Raw genomic sequence first — 19212 nt, forward strand, 5'->3', positions numbered from 1 at the left:
GCAACTAAACCAACTTAGGCCTTCAAAATATCAAAATGGGCTTGGGACCTCTAAAACTTCAACTAACATTTCTTCTAGACCAAAAATCCTCTCCCGAACCTAAAGGAGTCGTCGGAATTCCATTCCGAGCAACGGAACTCCAAAAGTTGACCAAAGTCAAACCTTGGTTTAAAGTTCCTCAAATTCTCAACTCAAGGCCTCAAATCTTTGTTCCAACTCCAAAACTGATTTCGTAAAGTCTCCTAAGCCAATCTCAATATTTCAGAGCTGTTGGAATCGACGGAATTCCATTCCGAGACCTGTAACTCCGATTGACCCAAATACTACTTTTTAATATTTAAAGCTTATGAAACTCAAAATTTCCAAAAACTTAACTTTTCATAGAATTTTCTAAAAATCAACACCTGGTACCAATCAAAAATGACCCAGGACAACTAAAGAGAGAGGTAAAATGATCATTTTATAAAAATTTCAAAAATGACCTTCTGGGTCATTACACATATTTACCCATGTCTCCTTGTGCTCGTCTTCATCTATCTTCTCCTTCCCTTTGTTGATCTTTATTCCTTCAGTTTCCCCTTCTGTTACTTCTTTCGATTTTGCAGCTACAGTGATAACAGATTTTACTATTCCATTGATCCCATTCTCCTCAGATTGCTGAACACAAGCTGGATCTAAGGTTCCTTGTTTCCAGATGCAGCTGGAGGAGTCTCACTCAGACTCAATCTCCGAGCTACATCAGATCTTATTATGCCCTCTAGATCTATTTGTTGCTCCTCATTTATTTGTATCTCTTTGTCTTTGTCTTGCACCTGCATGTCTTGTTCTCCTATCACTCGTGCCCCCACTGAGCTCCCTATTGTCATCAATGGAATTTTCCGGCCACGCCCTCGTTCTTTCCCTCTGCCCCTTCCCCTTGCCCATATAACTCATTCATACTTTTATTTATAAAATACTATGAAGAGAAAAATTATAAATAACTTTAACAATGTTTCAATACTTCTAAGTTCTAATAGAAGAAATGCTTCTTAATATATAGTTTTTATCACACTAATTATTTATTATTAATTTTTAGTACTTTTCTCCAACATAACTATTTATATTTATTTATAAAAAAGTTCAAATGGGCACCTAAAATGCTTTTCCAAATTGATGTTCACCAGTTACCACTACTTTAAAGTAGCTAACTCAAAAGAGCTTATATTTTACCTTTTTCACGCTATATTTTAGAAACTAAACGACAAATTCTAAATATTAATTCTAATTTAATAATTGAATCATAATTTAAGTAATATATCATAGTAAATTTATTAATAATATAAAATTCTTTACTCCATGAGTAAATACTATTTAATTCCTTTAAATATAGTAGATAAAAGACAACATGTTAGTTTATGTAATAACAACAATAATATATTTAGTGAAATTCCACAAATGAGGTGTGAGAGTAGATTGTACGCATATCTTATCACTAACTCGTGGAGGTAGAGAGACTGTTTTTGGAGGATCCTCGGCTCGAGTATAACAAATCAAAGTAAGTGAAAAGGGAATTAAACTGACTATGAAAAAAACATAGCTACTAATATGGAAACAGTACAACAAAAAAAATAAAGCAATAACTGAAAAATCATAAATAACAAATAATAAAAAAACAAGACACTACCAAAATAAAGCTAACACTAGGGCAAATGATCTTGGGCGCATTTATAAGCCCATGCACTATGTTTGGCCATTGTTGTGTGGCATTCTGAGAAGATATTGAAGCCAAATGACTTATTTTGGATGGAATATCAAGCAAGTGTGCAATAAGGTATGAGTTCCAACATATGCAGGAATTTTGCAAAGCAAAAGGCAGAAAAAATGGTCATAGCGCTATAGTGGCACGATGCGCCACTACAGCGCCAAACTCTGCACAGATTCTAGTGGCGCGACGCGCCAGGATGCAAACTACTAAGGCTTGTTTTGGGTGCAATAGTGGCGTGATACCCCACTGCAGCGCCAAGCAAAAAACTACAGGCATACTCTGGGCGCGATAGTGGCGCGATGCCCCACTGCAGCGCCATCAACTTTTCAATTATTTATTATTCTGCCCATCAATAATTGAAAGGGAAAAGCACTTTAAATAGTTTCTTGTACTAGGGCAAAAGGGAGAGACGTTTTTGGAGGCAGAAAAAGAAGAGAAGAAAGAAAAAGAGAAGCACAAAAACATCTTAGGTTCTTTTCTTCCTTTGTTGTATTTTAATTTGTATGGAATTGATTCCTTGGTGTTGTTATTTAACTATGAGTAGCTAAACACCCAAATTCTGGGGCTATAGCTACGAAACATGGTTTAATAGCATTTAAACTTGGTGGACGATGGGTTATTGATTTTAATTACTCTTCCATTCTTGTGGTTATGATTTTAATGTTTGGCCAGCATTAAGATATATGTGTTGTCTATCTTGAAATCGAAAGAGGACAGGTAGATAGAACAAAGAATGGAAGGAATGTGTTCATACTAATATATTTTTGCGTGATTAGCAGATAGGATGCTTGTGACACATACCTATTTACCACATTTGGTTATGATAAAGGATGATAGTTAAATGCATTTTTATTGTTTCATACCTATCACCACTCAATGATGTAGTTAGGTTGGCAATGAAGATAGGCAATTATAGGCCAGGAAACCATAATTGAATTATTAACCCTTTTTATCAGTAATTAAATAGCCCATCGGAAACTAAGATTGAATAATAGTAAACTTGATTTCACGTTATGTTATAGCCCTAGAATTTCTTAAAGCCTGATTAATATACATAACTATTGCATTGTTTTCACTTCGAGAAGGTTTTTATACTTCCAAAAATCAGTAACAAACAATCTTAAACTCATTGCATAACTATAATTAGTGTAGTCATTTGAAAGAAACTGTTTGCCTTATCAAGGTCCCTGTGGGTTCGATATCTGGCTTGAAAGAGCCGCTTTACTACTTGAGAGACTACGTACACTTGCGTGTGCAATTGTAGCTACAACAAGTTTTTGGCGCCATTGCCGGGGACCTTAGAAATTAGGCAAATTGATTGTGCTAGTGTTAACAACTTGGTCTTAGTTGTGAATTTTTGCAGGTAACTTAAACATTATGCTGGACAGAGACAAAGAGCTTGTAGATCCGTTATCCGAGCCCGAACGATTCTTTCAACGGAAAAGACGAACAGTGGCTTCGCAAAACTTAATACATAAACTAAATCTGGCGGAAAATCATGATTTAGAAGGAGAGGTCTTGCCAGAGGAGCTCCCTGCAGCCATGGCAGCCAGGATAGTACGTGATGTGGCAGTCCCACTCACTGCAAATGTCACCTCCAGCATTCAGAAACCGTTAGCTGGAGGGAGATTTGAGTTAAAACAGAACATGGTGCAATTGTTGCACTCTAATGGACAGTTCATGGGATTGCCTCATGAAGATCCTCAAGTTCACATCCAAAAATTTTTGGAGATCAGCGACACTTACACGCCAATTGGGGTATCTCCTGATTATGTGTGACTAACATTGTTTCCTTTTTCTTTGATAGGAGAAGCCAAGAGGTGGTTGAAGTCGGAACCACCAAATTCAATCACTTCATGGAATAATTTGGCCCGCAAGTTCCTTATAAGGTTCTTCCATTCGGGGAAGACGGCTAAGTTGAGGACTGAAATTTTAAGCTTCGAGTAAAAGTTAGGAGAAAATTTGTACCAATCGTGGGACAGATTTAAATCATTACTCATTAGTTGCCCTCATCATTATCAAGCTAACGAAGTGTTGGTCCATACCTTCATAGAAGGGTTGGAACCTAACATTAAAATTCTTCTTGATTCAGCTGCAGGTGGGCAAGCCTTGGAGAAAACATATGATGAGTTATACACATTGTTAAATCGCATATCCCAAGAAAATCCGGAGTGGAATGGAGGAAATGCTAGACCTGGCACCCAAAAACAAGCAAGCATGTTAGAGGTTGATGCAGTAACTGCATTGACAGTACAAATTGCAGTAATGCAAAATATGATGACAACACATTTCAACACTCTAGCAAAAGGAAAGTAGCAGGCTTCAGTGAGCATGGTTCAACAACAATATATGTGGTGCGAAGTATGTGGAAGCAGTAAGCATGTGGCCGAATATTGTGGAGAAAATCCAGAATCAATAAATTTTGTAGGTAATGCACCTAAGGGTGTTGGCAACCAAAACTATGGAAATACTTACAACCCAAATTGGAGAAACCATCCTAACTTCTCATGGGGTAGAAATCAACAAAATCATCTTCAAGGGCAAACTTAATACAGATCACAAGGAGGTGGACACCAATATAATAATCCTAGTCAAGGATACAATGCTCAAAGTCAAGGTGATCAAGGATCAAAAAAATTGGAAAGCATGAGTGTTGAGGACATGTTGAAACAAATCATGACAGACCAAGCCAAGCTAGCTTCCGATGTTCGACAAAATCAACTGGCTACCTAAAATTTAGAGAAACAGCTTGGGCAATTGGCAAGTGCATATAGTTCTCACCAACAAGGGGGCTTACCAAGTAACACTGATCCCAATCCCAAATAGATGAATATCGTGAGTATTCGCAGTGGTCGCCCACTCACTGAATTAGCTCCCAAAGCACAATCGGTAGAGGAAAAAGGCAAAGAGCAAGTCGGGAAAGAAGGTGAACCTAGCAGTTCAAAAGCAATAGAGGAACCAAAGACAAAACCTCCTCCTCCATTTCCTCAAAAATTTAAAAAGAAGAAAGAAGAGGAGTGTTTTGCAAAGTTTATAGATTTGTTGAAATAGGTGTAAATTAATTTGCCTTTGATTGATTTTTTATAGGGAATCCCAAAGTATGCTAAATTCTTCAAAGATATTATGGCCAATAAAAGCAAGTTAGCTGAATTTGCAACTGTGGCACTCACTGAAGAGTGTAGTTCAAGAATTTTGAACAAAAGTAAGCTTCCAGCTAAACTAAAAGATTCAGGTAGTTTCACGATGCAGGTAACCATCGGTAAATATAGTAATGCAAGAGGTCTCTGTGATCTGGGTGCTAGTATCAACTTAATGCCTAGATCCATGTTTAAGAAATTAGGCCTGGGAGAACTTAAAGCAATAACTATTTTGCTACAATTAGCGGATCGTTCTATAGCTAGACCTGATGGTATCATTGAAGATGTTTTGATATAAGTAGGATCCCTCATCTTTCCTGTTGATTTTGTCGTTTTAGATTTTGAGCCGGACCCCAATGTTCCTTTTATCTTAGGATGCCCATTCTTAGCAACAGACGGGGCACTAATTGATGTGGCTGCATGTAGATTGACTATGAGAGCATATGATAAAGTGGAAGTGTTTGATGTATATCATGCACTGAAATTGCCTGCAATTTATGAGGAGCTATCTGTTGTAACCATCATTGATGAGGAAATATCAACTCAATGTACTACCTCAAATGATCCGTTGGCGAAAGTCGTAATGGGTCAAGATATTGAAGAGGACATAGAAGCTAAGGAGCTAGCAAGTGTGCTTGATATGCCAAATATTAGCATGTGGAAGAAGAATGTAGAACCCTTGAACAGAGAATTGGGTCCTTCACCCAAGCCTTCTCTCGAAGAAGCCCCTAAATTAGAGTTAAAAAACTGCCAGCATATCTCAGGTATGTTTTGCTTAGAATAAATAACACTTTACCTGTAATCCTTTCATCTGCTTTGTCTGAGGCACAGGTCATAGTAGCATTGGAGGTACTGAAGAGGCACAAAAAGGCAATTGGGTGGCAAATGGCTGATCTTCATGGCATCAACCCTACTTTATGCATGCACAGAATTTTCATGGAAGAAGGACATAAGGCTAGTGCACAACCACAACGCTGGTTGAACCCCATCATGAAAGAGGTTGTGAAGAAAGAGATAATTAAGTGGCTAGATGCAGGCATAATAGACCCAATTTCTGACAGTAAGTGGGTAAGTCTAGTTCAATGTGTACCAAAGAAAGGGGGAATGACTGTGATAACCAATGGAAAAATGAGTTAATCCCTACAAGAACAGTGACTGGGTGGCACATATGCATGGACTACAGAAAGTTGAATGATGCAACAAGAAAAGATCACTACCCTGTGCCGTTCATTGACCAAATGCTTGATAGGTTAGCAGGCCAAGAATACTACTGTTTCTTAGACGGATATTCAAGTTACAATCAAATTACCATTGCACCAGAGGATCAAGAAAAGACAACATTCATATGCCCTTACGGGACTTACGCATTCAAGCGTATGCCATTTGGCCTTTGCAATGCTCCTACCACTTTTCAGAGGTGTATGATTGCAATATTTCATGATATGGTGAAAGAGTTTGTAGAGGTTTTCATGGATGACTTTTCAGTTTTCGGAGAGTCTTTTGATCTTTGCTTGAAAATCTAGAGAAAGTACTTGCAAAGTGTGAAGAAACAAACCTTGTCTTAAACTAGGAGAAGTGTCATTTCTTGGTAAAAGAGGGTATTATGTTGGGACATAAAGTGTCAAAAGATGGGTTGAAAGTGGACAAAGCAAAAATTGAAGTGATTGAGAAACTTTTGCCACCAATCTCAGTAAAAGGAGTTCGCAGTTTTTTAGGCCATGCCGGATTCTACCGGCGTTTCATCAAAGATTTTTCAAAGATAGCCAAACCAATGTGTGGGTTGCTCGAAAAAGAGGTAAAATTTGTTTTTGATGATGAATGTTTGCAGGCATTTGAACTCTTGAAGAAAAAGCTGATTGAAGCCCCTATCCTGCTAGCTCCTAACTGGGAGTTACCTTTTGTGCTGATGTGTGACGCAAGCGACATAGCAGTGGGTGCAGTCTTGGGACAAAAGAAGGAGAAATTTTTTCATTCCATTTATTATGCAAGCAAAACTCTTGACTCTGCTCAGGCCAATTACACGGTCACGGAGAAGGAAATGTTGGCGTTGGTCTATGCATTTGATAAATTCCGCTCTTACTTGGTAGGTACAAAAGTGATTGTTTTTACTGACCATGCAACTCTTAGGTACCTATTCAACAAGAAAGATGTCAAGCCAAGGCTCATCAGATGGATTCTATTGTTACAAGAATTCGATATTGAAATCAAAGATAGAAGGGGATGCGAAAATCAAATAGCAGACTATCTATCAAGATTAGAGGGTTCGTCCCATATGGCTGAACAGAATCCGATAAAGGAGGAATTTCCGGATGAGCAACTGCTGCAAGTAGAGGTACAAGATCTCCCATGGTACACAGATATTGTGAACTACCTTGTTAGTGGAGTGTTTCCTCTTGATGCTACCTCACAACAAAAGAAGAAGCTTATGCATGACGTTCGTCTCTACATATGGGACGAGCCTTATTTATTCAAGCGAGGTGTTGATCGAATGGTGAGGAGATATGTGCTAGAAGCAGAGGTACACCAACTATTGGATGCATGCCACTCATCACCATATGGTGGCCATCATGGAGGAGAGCGCACTACACATAAGGTACTTCAATCGGGTTTATTTTGGCCTACGTTGTTTAAGGATGCTGTAGTTTATGTGAAGAACTATGACCAATGTCAAAAAACGGGCACCATATCACGAAGACATGAAATGCCTTTGAACAACATTCTAGATGTTGAAATCTTCTATGTATGGGAAATAGACTTCATGGGTCCTTTTTCGTCCTCATGTGGAAATCAATATATATTAGTGGTAGTGGATTACGTGTCCAAATGGGTTGAAGTCGTGGCCCTTCCCACAAATGATTCGAAAGTGGTGAGCAAGTTTTTAAAAAAGCATATTTTCACTCGATTTGGCACTCCCAGGGCAATTATCAGTGATGGAGGGTCACACTTCATAAATCAAATAGTAAAGAATCTCTTGGCTAAGTATGGGGTGAGGCATAAAGTTGCTACAGCATATCATCCTCAAACTAGTGGGCAAGTTGAGGTATCCAACAGAGAGGTAAAACAGATATTACAAAAGACTGTGAATGCTCAAAGGAAAGATTGGTCGGAAAAATTAGATGAAGCTCTTTGGACATACCGAACAGCGTACAAAACACCCATTGGAACCTCCCCATACCAAATGGTATTCGGTAAAGCGTGTCACCTACCAGTGGAATTAGAACATCAAGCTTACTAGGCAATCAAGAAGCTTAATTTAAATCCAGAGCTAGCAGGCTGGAAGAGGTTGAATCAATTGCACGAGTTGGAAGAGTTTAGGCTCCATGCTTATGAAAATGCCAAGCTCTACAAGGAGAAAACAAAGCGATGGAATGACAAGCACATCATCACTCACACTTTCAAACCAGGAAAAAAGGTGCTCCTCTTCAATTCTAGACTCAAGCTCTTCCCTGGAAAATTGCGATCCAAATGGAGTGGACCTTTTGAGGTAGTGCGTACAATGTCACATGGAGCTTTGGAATTGTGGAATACAATGAAAACATCTACATTCTTGGTAAACGGACAAAGAGTAAAAAATTACTTTGGTGAAGATGTTCGGGAAGAGGAAGCCATTGAACTAGAAAATGAGTGAGGCAACAGCTGGGTCGTGCCACGACAGAAAATAAGGCACTGCACGGGAGGCAACCCGTGATGTGTATCGTAACTTAGGACTTATAGTTTATAATTTTATTTTTCTTTAAAAATAGATTTTGATATTGCGATTATATGTATATATTGCATCGAGTCACGACCAAAAATAAGGCGCTAGGTGGGAGGCAACCCACCCAGTTGTTTATATAATTGTGAAAATTTCATGTGCAGAATAGCAGATAGCAGTGTAGAACAAGCTGGAGTTTGGAGAAACATAGGCAGAAAAACAGCTCTTGGCGCTACACTGGCGCGATGCGCCACTGCAGCGCCATAATGAAATTCTGCAGAAATTCATTATGGAGCTACACTGGCACGATGCACCACTACAGCTCCCAAACCTGCAAGTAGTTTAGTGGGGCGCCGCGCCAGGAGAAAAACTACTGAGGAATGTTTTGGGCGCTATAGTGGCGCGACGCTTCATTATAGCGCCATAACAAAATTATGCAAGATTTCAGTGTGGAGCTATACTGGTGCGATGCGCCACTATAGCGCCACCAGCGGGTTCAGGCCAAAAGCCTGAATATCAGATTTAAAATAGACCAAAACCCCCAAAACCCTCCATTACCTCCATTATCTCTATTTTTTCTCCTCCACGAGCCAACCCTAAAACTCCGACAACCTTTCTCTTTCAACTTCCCACTTTAATTTCTAAAACTCCCAAAACTTTTCCCTTTAAACTTCCACTCTAATTTCTATAAATCACCTTCCTCCACACACATATTATACCACAAAACATTTACCTCACCAAACCATCACTAAATCTTCCTTCTCTCCTCTTTGAACTTTTTCAAACAACCACATTGCCAAGGATTCGATTTCTTTCTTCCAAATTACCCTTCTCATCTCTAATGGCATCCAAAGGAAAACAAGTAGCCCAAGGAGTTGGCAGCAAGAGGTCCCGAAAAACTGGGACTTTTTCAACCACTAGACAAACAAGCTCAGGGATACCACCGCATCGATTTGGTAGGCAAGCAGTGGAGCAGTATAGACTAGATTGGTTTGACTCCCAGAAAGAAGCTAAATACATGGGAGATAAATATGTGAATGAAGGAAAGGTACAGACAGAGTTTCCCCGAATTCACGAGATGGTCTACAATCTGGGTCTTCAATTCATTTTTGAAGACCAAGGTGAGTGCAATCTAACTCTTGTCCGTGAAATTTATGCAAATTGGAACACTGATCAGTCAAGTACCAATAAGGTAGAGGTTCGGGGTAAAGTTATACGTTTTTCAACTAGAAGTTTGAATAAATTTTTGGGGATACCACATTGTGATTTTAATGAATTTATAGATATGAAAGAACAACCACCATACAGAGATATTCGTTATACTCTTTATGGTACTAACTCCGTTGCAAGATGGGAGAGAGCAAAAGACATTGGTAGGCACAGTATGCTGCATTATTCACATTTGAATAGTGAAGCCAAGGTGTGGTTGAAAATCGTGTGCAGTGCCTTGTTGCCATGTAAGCATGTGTCAGAAGTGACTAAGGAAAGGGTTGTGCTAGTTTACCATTTGATGAAGGGGTTGCAGGTAAATGCAGGATCGGTGATCAGTCGCAATATGCTGAAATTCAGAAACAATAAGAGGTGGTGTTTCTGTTATGGAAGCATAATAACCCGAATGTTGAGGGCTCAAGGAGTTGAGGAAGAAAGTCACGATTTAAGTGCACCAAGGGTGCCGCATTTGATTTGTAAGGTGGTTGACGTGACAAAAATAAGGAGTCATGACGTAGCATAGAGACAAATATTATCGGTCGGAGAACGACAAGCTTGCGACGAAAGTTGGATGGGTCGCATGTTTGGAATGGAAGAATTGCAATTGCGTATTGGTGGTCATCCGACAACGGACAACGAGAAGACAGAATTGGCAGAGCGCTATCCTCTTATGGATAGTGCTATGCATATGTGCAGGGTGGGGCCAGCTTTTCAAGAGCCTCTGGATGATGATGAACCCACCATGGAAGAGGTGGGAGAAGACGAGGAAGATGAAGAACCAGAGGATACGGCTACCACTGCTATTATGGTGGTAGATAACACAACCACCATAACTGGAGGAGATGATGACTGAGCTATGCAGGGAGTTCTTTCTTTCACTCTTAAAACTATGCATTGTTATAGAGCACTGGGGACAGTGCTTTATTTAAGTGTGGGGTGGGAGTTGGAATTGATCATTGTACCTTTGTAGAAACTTTATTTAGTGCATTTTTCATTTTGGGTTTCTTGGTAGTTGTTTTCGGTTCTTTAGCCAAGGATAGTCCCTTTTGAACCGTACAAAATAAAATGTGTTTCAGTCTGTTTGTATGGAAAATGTCTGACTAGGCTATGCATGTGAGGGAAGGCATGTTATGAAATGACTAGTTTAAGATACTTAAATTCTTGTATTTGACTCAGGTGATGCATGCTTAATTTTAATTCATATGATTATGTAGTTGGCATTCAATAGTTATCATCCTTCAATTGTACATGTGTTATGTGTGAGTGAGGATTGTATGTATTCAGTGCAGACATATCGAGAGCTAGAACTTGCCTGGGGTGTATGCGAAACAAAATAAAGATTGTATAGTTTAGGAAAGAAAATAGGCATTTCTTAGATAGCCTTGGTTATTTTCCCTGGTTTTGTACTAAACCCAAGCTTTCAATCCCCTCTTATCCTTATTAAGCCTCATTTTGCAGTTCAATTACCCAAAGTCCTAAGCGCTCGGAGAAATAGATAATGATCGGAAAAAAAAGGATAAGCAAAAAGGAGGAGTGTATATTAAATATATATATATATATATATATATAAGAATGATTCTTACCTTCCCATCATTTTACATCACAACCGATGAATACCTAGTAATCCTAATACTATTGCATTCTTGTACTAGTAGAGTAAAACACTAAGGGCAAGCCTATGGAAATCTTTGTGTCGCACTTGAAATCATTTGAGAGAGTGAGTGATTGTGTTGCAATATACCCACAACACTAATTTAGCGCTTGGGTGTATTTTGATGTGGTGAGATGCACATGTTAAATTGTAAGAATTTGATAATCTGTAGAATGTCCAATTAAATGATGCATATGGATTTGCTGTGTTATAGAGTCAGTTCTTGAGTTTAAGAGGTGTTGAACTAGTTATGATGATGTGAACATGTGTATAGCCAGGTGCTCAATGTATATCTGAGATAGATTGCCTTATGTTCATGCTATGATCAACGTCTACGCTCAATTCAGGTGTTTATTCGAGGACGAACAAAAGTCTAAGTGGGGGGTGGTGATCTTGGGCGCATTTATAAGCCCATGCACTATGTTTGGCCATTGTTGTGTGGCATTCTGAGAAGATATTGAAGCCAAATGACTTATTATGGATGGAATATCAAGCAAGTGTTCAATAAGGTATGAGTTCCCACATATGCAGGAATTTTGCAAAGCAAAAGATAGGAAAAATAGTCATGGCACTATAGTGACGCGATGCGCCACTACAGCGCCAAACCCTGCACATATTCTAGTGGCGCGACACGCCAGGATGCAAACTACTGAGGCATATTTTGGGCGCGATAGTGGCGCGATACCCCGCTGCAGCGCCAAGTGAAAAACTACAGGCATACTCTGGGCGCGATAGTGGCGCGATGCCCCACTGCAGCGCCATCAACTTTCCAATTATTTATTATTCTGCCCATCAATAATTGAAAGGGAAAAGCACTTTAAATAGTTTCTTGTATTAGGGCAAAAGGGAGAGACGTTTTTGGAGGCGAAAAAAGAAGAGAAGAAAGAAGAAAGAAAAAGAGAAGCACAAAAACATCTTAGGTTCCTTTCTTCCTTTGTTGTATTTTAATTTGTATGGAATTGATTCCTTGGTGTTGTTATTTAACTATGAGTAGCTAAACACCCAAATTTTGGGGCTATAGCTACGAAACATGGTTTAATAGCTTTTAAACTTGGTGGAAGATGGGTTATTGATTCTAATTACTCTTCCATTCTTGTGGTTATGATTTTGATGTTTGGCCAGCATTAAGATATATGTGTTGTCTATCTTGAAATCGGAAGAGGACAGGTAGATAAAACAAAAAATGAAAGGAATGTGTTCATATTAATATATTTTAGCGTGATTAGTAGATAGGATGCTTGTGACACATACCTATTTACCACATTTGGTTATGATAAGGGATGATAGTTAAATGCATTTTTATTGTTTCATACCTATCATTAGTGTAGTCATTTGAAAGAAACTGTTTGCCTTATCAAGGTCCCTATGGGTTCGATATCTGGCTAGAAAGAGCCGCTTTACTACTTGAGAGACTATGTACACTTGCGTGTGCAATTGTAGCCATAAAAACAGACACCACTTAATCAACCGGACCAACCTATGCAACCCAAACCAAATTCGGCCTCTCTTCCTCAATCTAGGTCGCAGTCTTACACGGGCCCAGATCATACCTCACCTCATGCTGCTTCTCCTACACCCAGCCTAGCTATTTTGACCCTTCCTCACACCACTTCTAGCCCTACTAATCCCATTTCACACCGTATGACCACTCGTGCATCTAATGGCATTTTTAAACCCAACCCCAAATACTCTTTCAACTACCACACTACGATCACTATTGATATTTCTTCTATCCTAAAAAATTTTGTTAGTGCGCTTCATGATCATAATTGGAAAAGTGCAATGTTAGATAAAATTAATGCTTTAATTGAAAATAAGACTTGGGAATTAGTGCCTAGGCCACCTAATGTGAATGTTATTCGGTCTATGTGGATTTTTCATCATAAACATAATTCTGACGGTTCTTTTGAGCGTTACAAAGCTCGTTTTATTGGTAACGGAAATACACAATAGCAGGGCATTGATTATGATGAAACATTTAGCCCCATGGTTAAACCGGCCACCATTAGAGCAGTTCTCAGTATTGCTCTCTCTAAATCTTGGCCCATTCTTCAAATGGATGTCAAGAATGCTTTCTTACATGGTCGTCTCAGTGAAACAGTTTATATGCATCAACCCATGGGTTTCCATAGCAAACAATTTCCAGACTTGTTTGCCTTCTGAAAAAGTCTTTATACGGGTTAAAATAAGCTCATCGGGCTTGGTACCAAAGATTTGCTGATTTGTGGCTACCATTGGGTTCTCTCATAATAAGTCAGATCACTTTTTATTCGTTTACAAGAATAGTTCTGCTATTACTTATATTCTGTTATATGTGGATGACATTATTCTTACAACTTCTTCTGACCATCTTTGTAAGCATATTATGGCTCTCTTGTCTTCTGAATTTGCTATGAAAGATCTTGGTCATCTGAGTTTCTTCTTGAGTATTGCTATCACCCATAACACCCACGGTGTCTTTTTATCTCAGACACAATATGTTGCAAAAATTATTGAACATGCCAGAATGTCTAACTGCAGTCCCTGTCCTACTCTTGTTAACACTAAGTCCAAACTTAGTGCAACTGCAGATACTCCGTATGATGATCCGACTAAGTATCGTAGTCTTGCAGGTGCTCTTCAGTATCTCACATTCACTCGACCAGACATTTCATATGTCGTGCAACAGGTCTGTCTTCATATGCACGCTCCGACTAATGAGCACATGCGTGCCCTCAAGCGTATTATACGTTATCTTCAGGGTACTTTAACCCACGGTTTATATTTGAACAAATCCTCAGTTAATCAACTTATCTCTTATACAAATATTGATTGGGGTTGGTGTCCTGACACTCGTCGTTCCACTTCTGGATATTGTATTTTTCTTGGGGATAATTTGTTCTCTTGGTCTTCCAAATGGCAACCTACTCTCTCCCGTAGTAGTGCAGAGGCGGAGTACAGGGGTGTTGCTAATGTTGTTTCTGATTCATGCTGGATTCGAAACCTACTACTAGAGTTGCATTATCCCATTCAAAAGGCTATCCTAGTTTATTGTGACAATGTGAGTGCGATATACTTATCTGGCAACCCAGTTCAACATCAATGCACTAAACACATTGAGATGGATATTCACTTCGTTCGTGAGAAAGTGGCTCGTGGCGAAGTACGTGTGCTACATGTGTCGTCCCATTATCAAATTGCTGATATTTTCACAAAAAGGCTTTCGCGCATTTTATTTAATGATTTCCGGGACAGTTTAAGCATACGAGAACCACCCGCTTCGACTGAGGGGGTGTGTTAGAATATGTTAAAATATATTATGCCTTTAATAATATATTTTGAATATATTCTAATTAATATTGTACTTTTGTATTTATAGCAAGTATATGTTAGAATGTGTTAAAATATATTATGCCTTTAATAATATATTTTGAATATATTCTAATTAATATTGTACTTTTGTATTTATAGCAAGCATATATTTAGGTTCCTTAGTTTTAACTATTAGTATCAATCTTTGTATTTAGCATATCTGGAAATTTGTATATATTGACCAAGTTCAATGAAATTAAACAAGCAATTCACTTCCTTCAATATATTATGCCTTTAATAATATATTTTGAATATATTCTAATTAATACTTGCTATAAATACAAAAGTACAATATTAATTAGAATATATTCAAAATATATTATTAAAGGCATAATATATTTGAACATATTCTAACACTTCCTTACCTACTAGCATTCTACCCTAATTTGTGACTTCCACACCCTCCTAAGTCATATCTTAGGTCATGTCCTCGATAAGCAGAAGTTGCATCGTATCCTGTCTAATCACATCTCCCTGGTACTTTTTTGGCCTACGTACCTCTACCTCTCATTGTACTCACTATATCTAACATTTCACACCTCCTCAATGTAGTATTTGTACATCTCTTCTTCACATGTCTAAACATGTTAGTTTTTGCAAGGATAAATCTTACCAAGATGATTATTCAATTTTGAATTATCGCATAAAAATTACTTAGAAAAAGGAAAAAATGCAATGTATTATCCTTAGTTTCATATTGTATTTTTACAAGTAGTCTCTTCACACGTAGAAGATGTGTATTAAATGAAAATTTAGTAATATGTTCTGTTATATGTCTAAGCTTCTTATTTATAATTTGATGAACAGGTTAGGATTTTATTATAACTTTCTTGTTTTGGTGCAATGTATAAATAGACTGATTGGCAATGAGAAAATATGAGAAGTTCTTCCCCATTTTGACAGGGTGTCATATTAGAGTCACACCAAACAACTCCAAAATAACCTAAGAATATCAGTAAAATGGTTTGAATCGATGACGAAGGAACGAATATCATCAATGGATTGGAATGAACCAAAGGAATACATGTAAACATAAGCTTTAAGCATTGGCGTTCATGCTATCACATAAACTTATCGCATATCAGGATCTTAAACATGATAATCTTACCAGAAGACGTTACAGAGAACACACCTAAAGTAGAGGATAATATTATATATAGAGAAGCCGAAGCATTAATTGAAAATTTATTTCTACCTTCTTTCCCTAACTTTATGTTACCGTGGCGCTGTCAGTGATGAAATTTGCAGAGAATATGTGTTGACCGTAATGGGTGAAGAAGGAACTAATTTATAGAGGTTGAGATGTAATCTAGCACGCTTCTCAAGTAACCAAAATCCAACCGATGAGATTTTTTATTAATTAAATATTAATTATGAGCTTTACATTAATGACCCGCGCATAAAATAATGAGAAAAGTTTAACATTCTCCAACTTGCGCAATGATCACATAACACTAATATTTAAAAACATATTCATTGATTGTCAGTTGCATAGTCAAATCTTTTATAAAGGGTGTTCAAACTTTGGTATAGTAAATTCAAAAAAAAATTACTCTACTGAGATTCTAACTTGGGCGCCATGTAAATTTTGTGCATACCATTGCCACTGTGCTACAAGTTTTCATTAATTCTAAGGGTGATCAAGATACTATGTATACCAATAAACTAAGATTTGACATAATATATAGTGTAATTTTTTGACAAATGGTGTCCAACTGGACACCCTGACACCACCGTAGCTGCGCCCCTATTGATTGTGTATACAACAGATCACTTCTATAGTGTCCATCATACATACTTTTAAGGGGGCTAACTCATGATGATCTAACCCACTTTGGCATCCTAACGCTTTAGACTCAACCTTTCTTTCTTTTCACTCAATCTCGTTTCACACTTAGACAATGCCTACGAATATAGAAACACACCAGCACATACAGGAACAAGTCCCAACTTTGTATTAAACTCGTGCCACAAAGAAGAACACAAAATCAACCTTACAAATATCTGACCCAATGACTCTCTACATGTGACTAGTCTGCCTGTGCCAATAAATAGGCCACAGCACCCAGCCGCATATCATTCGTATGCCTTACAAAGTCAGTTGACATCCCCAACTGATAGGCCAATTTAAAATTTGAAATAAATAGCTTATCCAAAATGCTGACAAGGCCAAAATGGCTAGAAACTGCCCAACTGCCCATGCATGTGCGAGGCACATGCGGGCAGCCTTCAATTTTGGTGCCAAAATCATTCTCTGGCCACCCAAACTCGCGCTTGCCCACGTTCCTGCATTGTGTCCAGGTCCTGCCTCACACGGCTTGCCGTTATGGTCCAGTCTCCTCAACTTTTGCCCCTTCGTCCAGCACTTAGCCCACGAACTTGTTTAGCCACGATCTTTCCACAACCATAGCCTTGCCTTGCCTTAGCTTTCCCATCCCTTGTCATGCCTTAGCCACATCTTGCCTTTCATACCTTAGCCACGATATTTTCAAGATCTTGTCAATTAAACTTAATCATAACTGATTACATTGAATCTTGACTAGGTTCATCATGTAAATCACTAGCCGTGTCCGAGCCACTCAAACCATCAAGCTGAGGGTCTAACAAACTTTCCCCACTAGATGAGCTCATCTTCCTCGATGAGGTAGAATCTAAGTATGCATTTATCTCATCCTCAACCTGCCACAAAGATGAACCTTTCTCCCATGTAGTATCACACATTGGCTTCCCTTTCCATTAAATTAGAAATTTTGTTCACTGATTCTTCTTGCTTTGACCCAAAGTGCTGTGATCCAGAATCATCTCAAGTTGTTCTTCAAACTGCTTTCTTATAGTAGGAGGAGCACGTCTGGTTGCTGACCTTGTTGGATCTTCAGCATCTTCATGAAAAGACTTCAGAAAACTCACATGGAATGTATGGTGAATTTTCAATCTTTCCAGCAAGTTTAACCGATAAGCAACTTCACCCACCTTCTCTATGACTTCAAAAGGCCCATTATATTTCAAAATCAGTCCACGATGAATCATCTTGCTACTAATTTTCTTCCAAATTTGAGGAGTAAGTTTTAGCAATACCTTATCCCCAACCTGAAATTCCAAAGCACACCGGTGTTTGTCAGCATACTTCTTCATTCATTTTGCTGCCTTCTTCAAGTTGTCTTGTGCCTCATCTAGAAACTCTTGCTTGTCTCGGGCATAATTGTTAGTAGAAGGGCAACTTCCTTGTGATTTAGACTTAGCAACTTCTAGTGGTGTGTTAGGCTGAATATCCAACACCAACTAAAATAGACTCTTCTCTGTTGCTGACGACCTATGTAGGTTGTAGCAGAATTATGCACTGTCCAGCAAATCACCCAATTCCTCTGACTTGCAGTCACATAGTGCCCGAGATTTTCTTCAAGTAGATGATTGATTCTTTCAGTCTATCCATTAGTTTGTGAGTAGTTTGCCGTTGAGAACTTCAAATCAATACCCATTGTTTTGAACAAAGTAGTCTAAAATTGGCCAGTAAACCTATCAACATAATCACTCATATTATCCAATGGAACACCAAAATTCTTCACAATATTCTTATAGAATAGCTCAATAGTTATTTCAGAAAAACACAAAGTAGCGGTAACAATAAAGATACCGTATTTTGAGAATCTGTCAAATACAACCATGATTGATGCTTTGTCATTCACTCTTGGAAATCCAGTAATGAAATCCATTAAAACAGAAGCCCACGAACGCTCCGCAATAGGTAGAGGCTGAAGTAACCCAGCTTCCTTTCTTCTTTCTGTCTTTTCTAGTTGACACACTAGACATGATTTCACATAGGCCTCAATGTCATCTTCCATTTATGGCCAGAAATAATTTTGCGACATTAATGCCATCATCCTTTCAACACCTGGATGACTAGCAATCCAGCATAAACAGTATCAAGTGTCTCTTTTAGGAGTTTTTTTCACAACCTATCACCTTGAAGAACAATGATTCTCCCCCCTTTGAAATAGAGCAGATCGTCCTCGATCCAATACTGTCTAACTATACCCTTCTTCACTTGATCCATTAACTTAACATATAATGAATCATATGTAGCACTAACTTTGATCTTATCATGAAAATCAGATTCAAGTCTAGTAATTGCATAAACAGCAACAAATACCTCTTTGCGACTTAGTGCATCAGCCACTTAGTTTTGCTTGCCTAGTTTATGTACCCACACGAAGTCATATTTAGATAATATCCTTTACCATCTAGCTTTCCTCGAACTCAGTTTCTATTGAATTTTGAAGTATTTATTAGCCACATTGTCTACCTTAACAACAAACTTCATTCCAAGTAGATACACCCTTTCAATTTGAAGACAATGGAGTACTGCCACCATCTCCTTCTCATGAGCAAAATACCTTTGCTCTGTAAGATTTAATTTTCTGCTTTCAAA

At 38.3% G+C, this 19212-nt stretch overlaps 1 protein-coding gene and 1 pseudogene across 1 annotated transcript; both read left to right on the top strand.

The window, feature by feature from the left end:
* Positions 1-3121: 3121 nt before the first annotated feature.
* Positions 3122-8842, top strand: LOC129894865 (uncharacterized; annotated as a pseudogene).
* A 4579-nt stretch (positions 8843-13421) lies between these two features.
* Positions 13422-14715, top strand: LOC129894866 (uncharacterized mitochondrial protein AtMg00810-like). Its single transcript, XM_055970477.1, has 2 exons — positions 13422-13585; positions 13722-14715. The coding sequence occupies exons 1-2, from the start codon at positions 13422-13424 to the stop codon at positions 14713-14715; spliced, it is 1158 nt and encodes a 385-aa protein (XP_055826452.1).
* The last annotated feature ends 4497 nt before the right edge of the window (positions 14716-19212 follow it).

This window comes from Solanum dulcamara, chromosome 7 (assembly GCF_947179165.1).
Source record: "Solanum dulcamara chromosome 7, daSolDulc1.2, whole genome shotgun sequence".
NCBI classification, from domain to species: domain Eukaryota; kingdom Viridiplantae; phylum Streptophyta; class Magnoliopsida; order Solanales; family Solanaceae; genus Solanum; species Solanum dulcamara.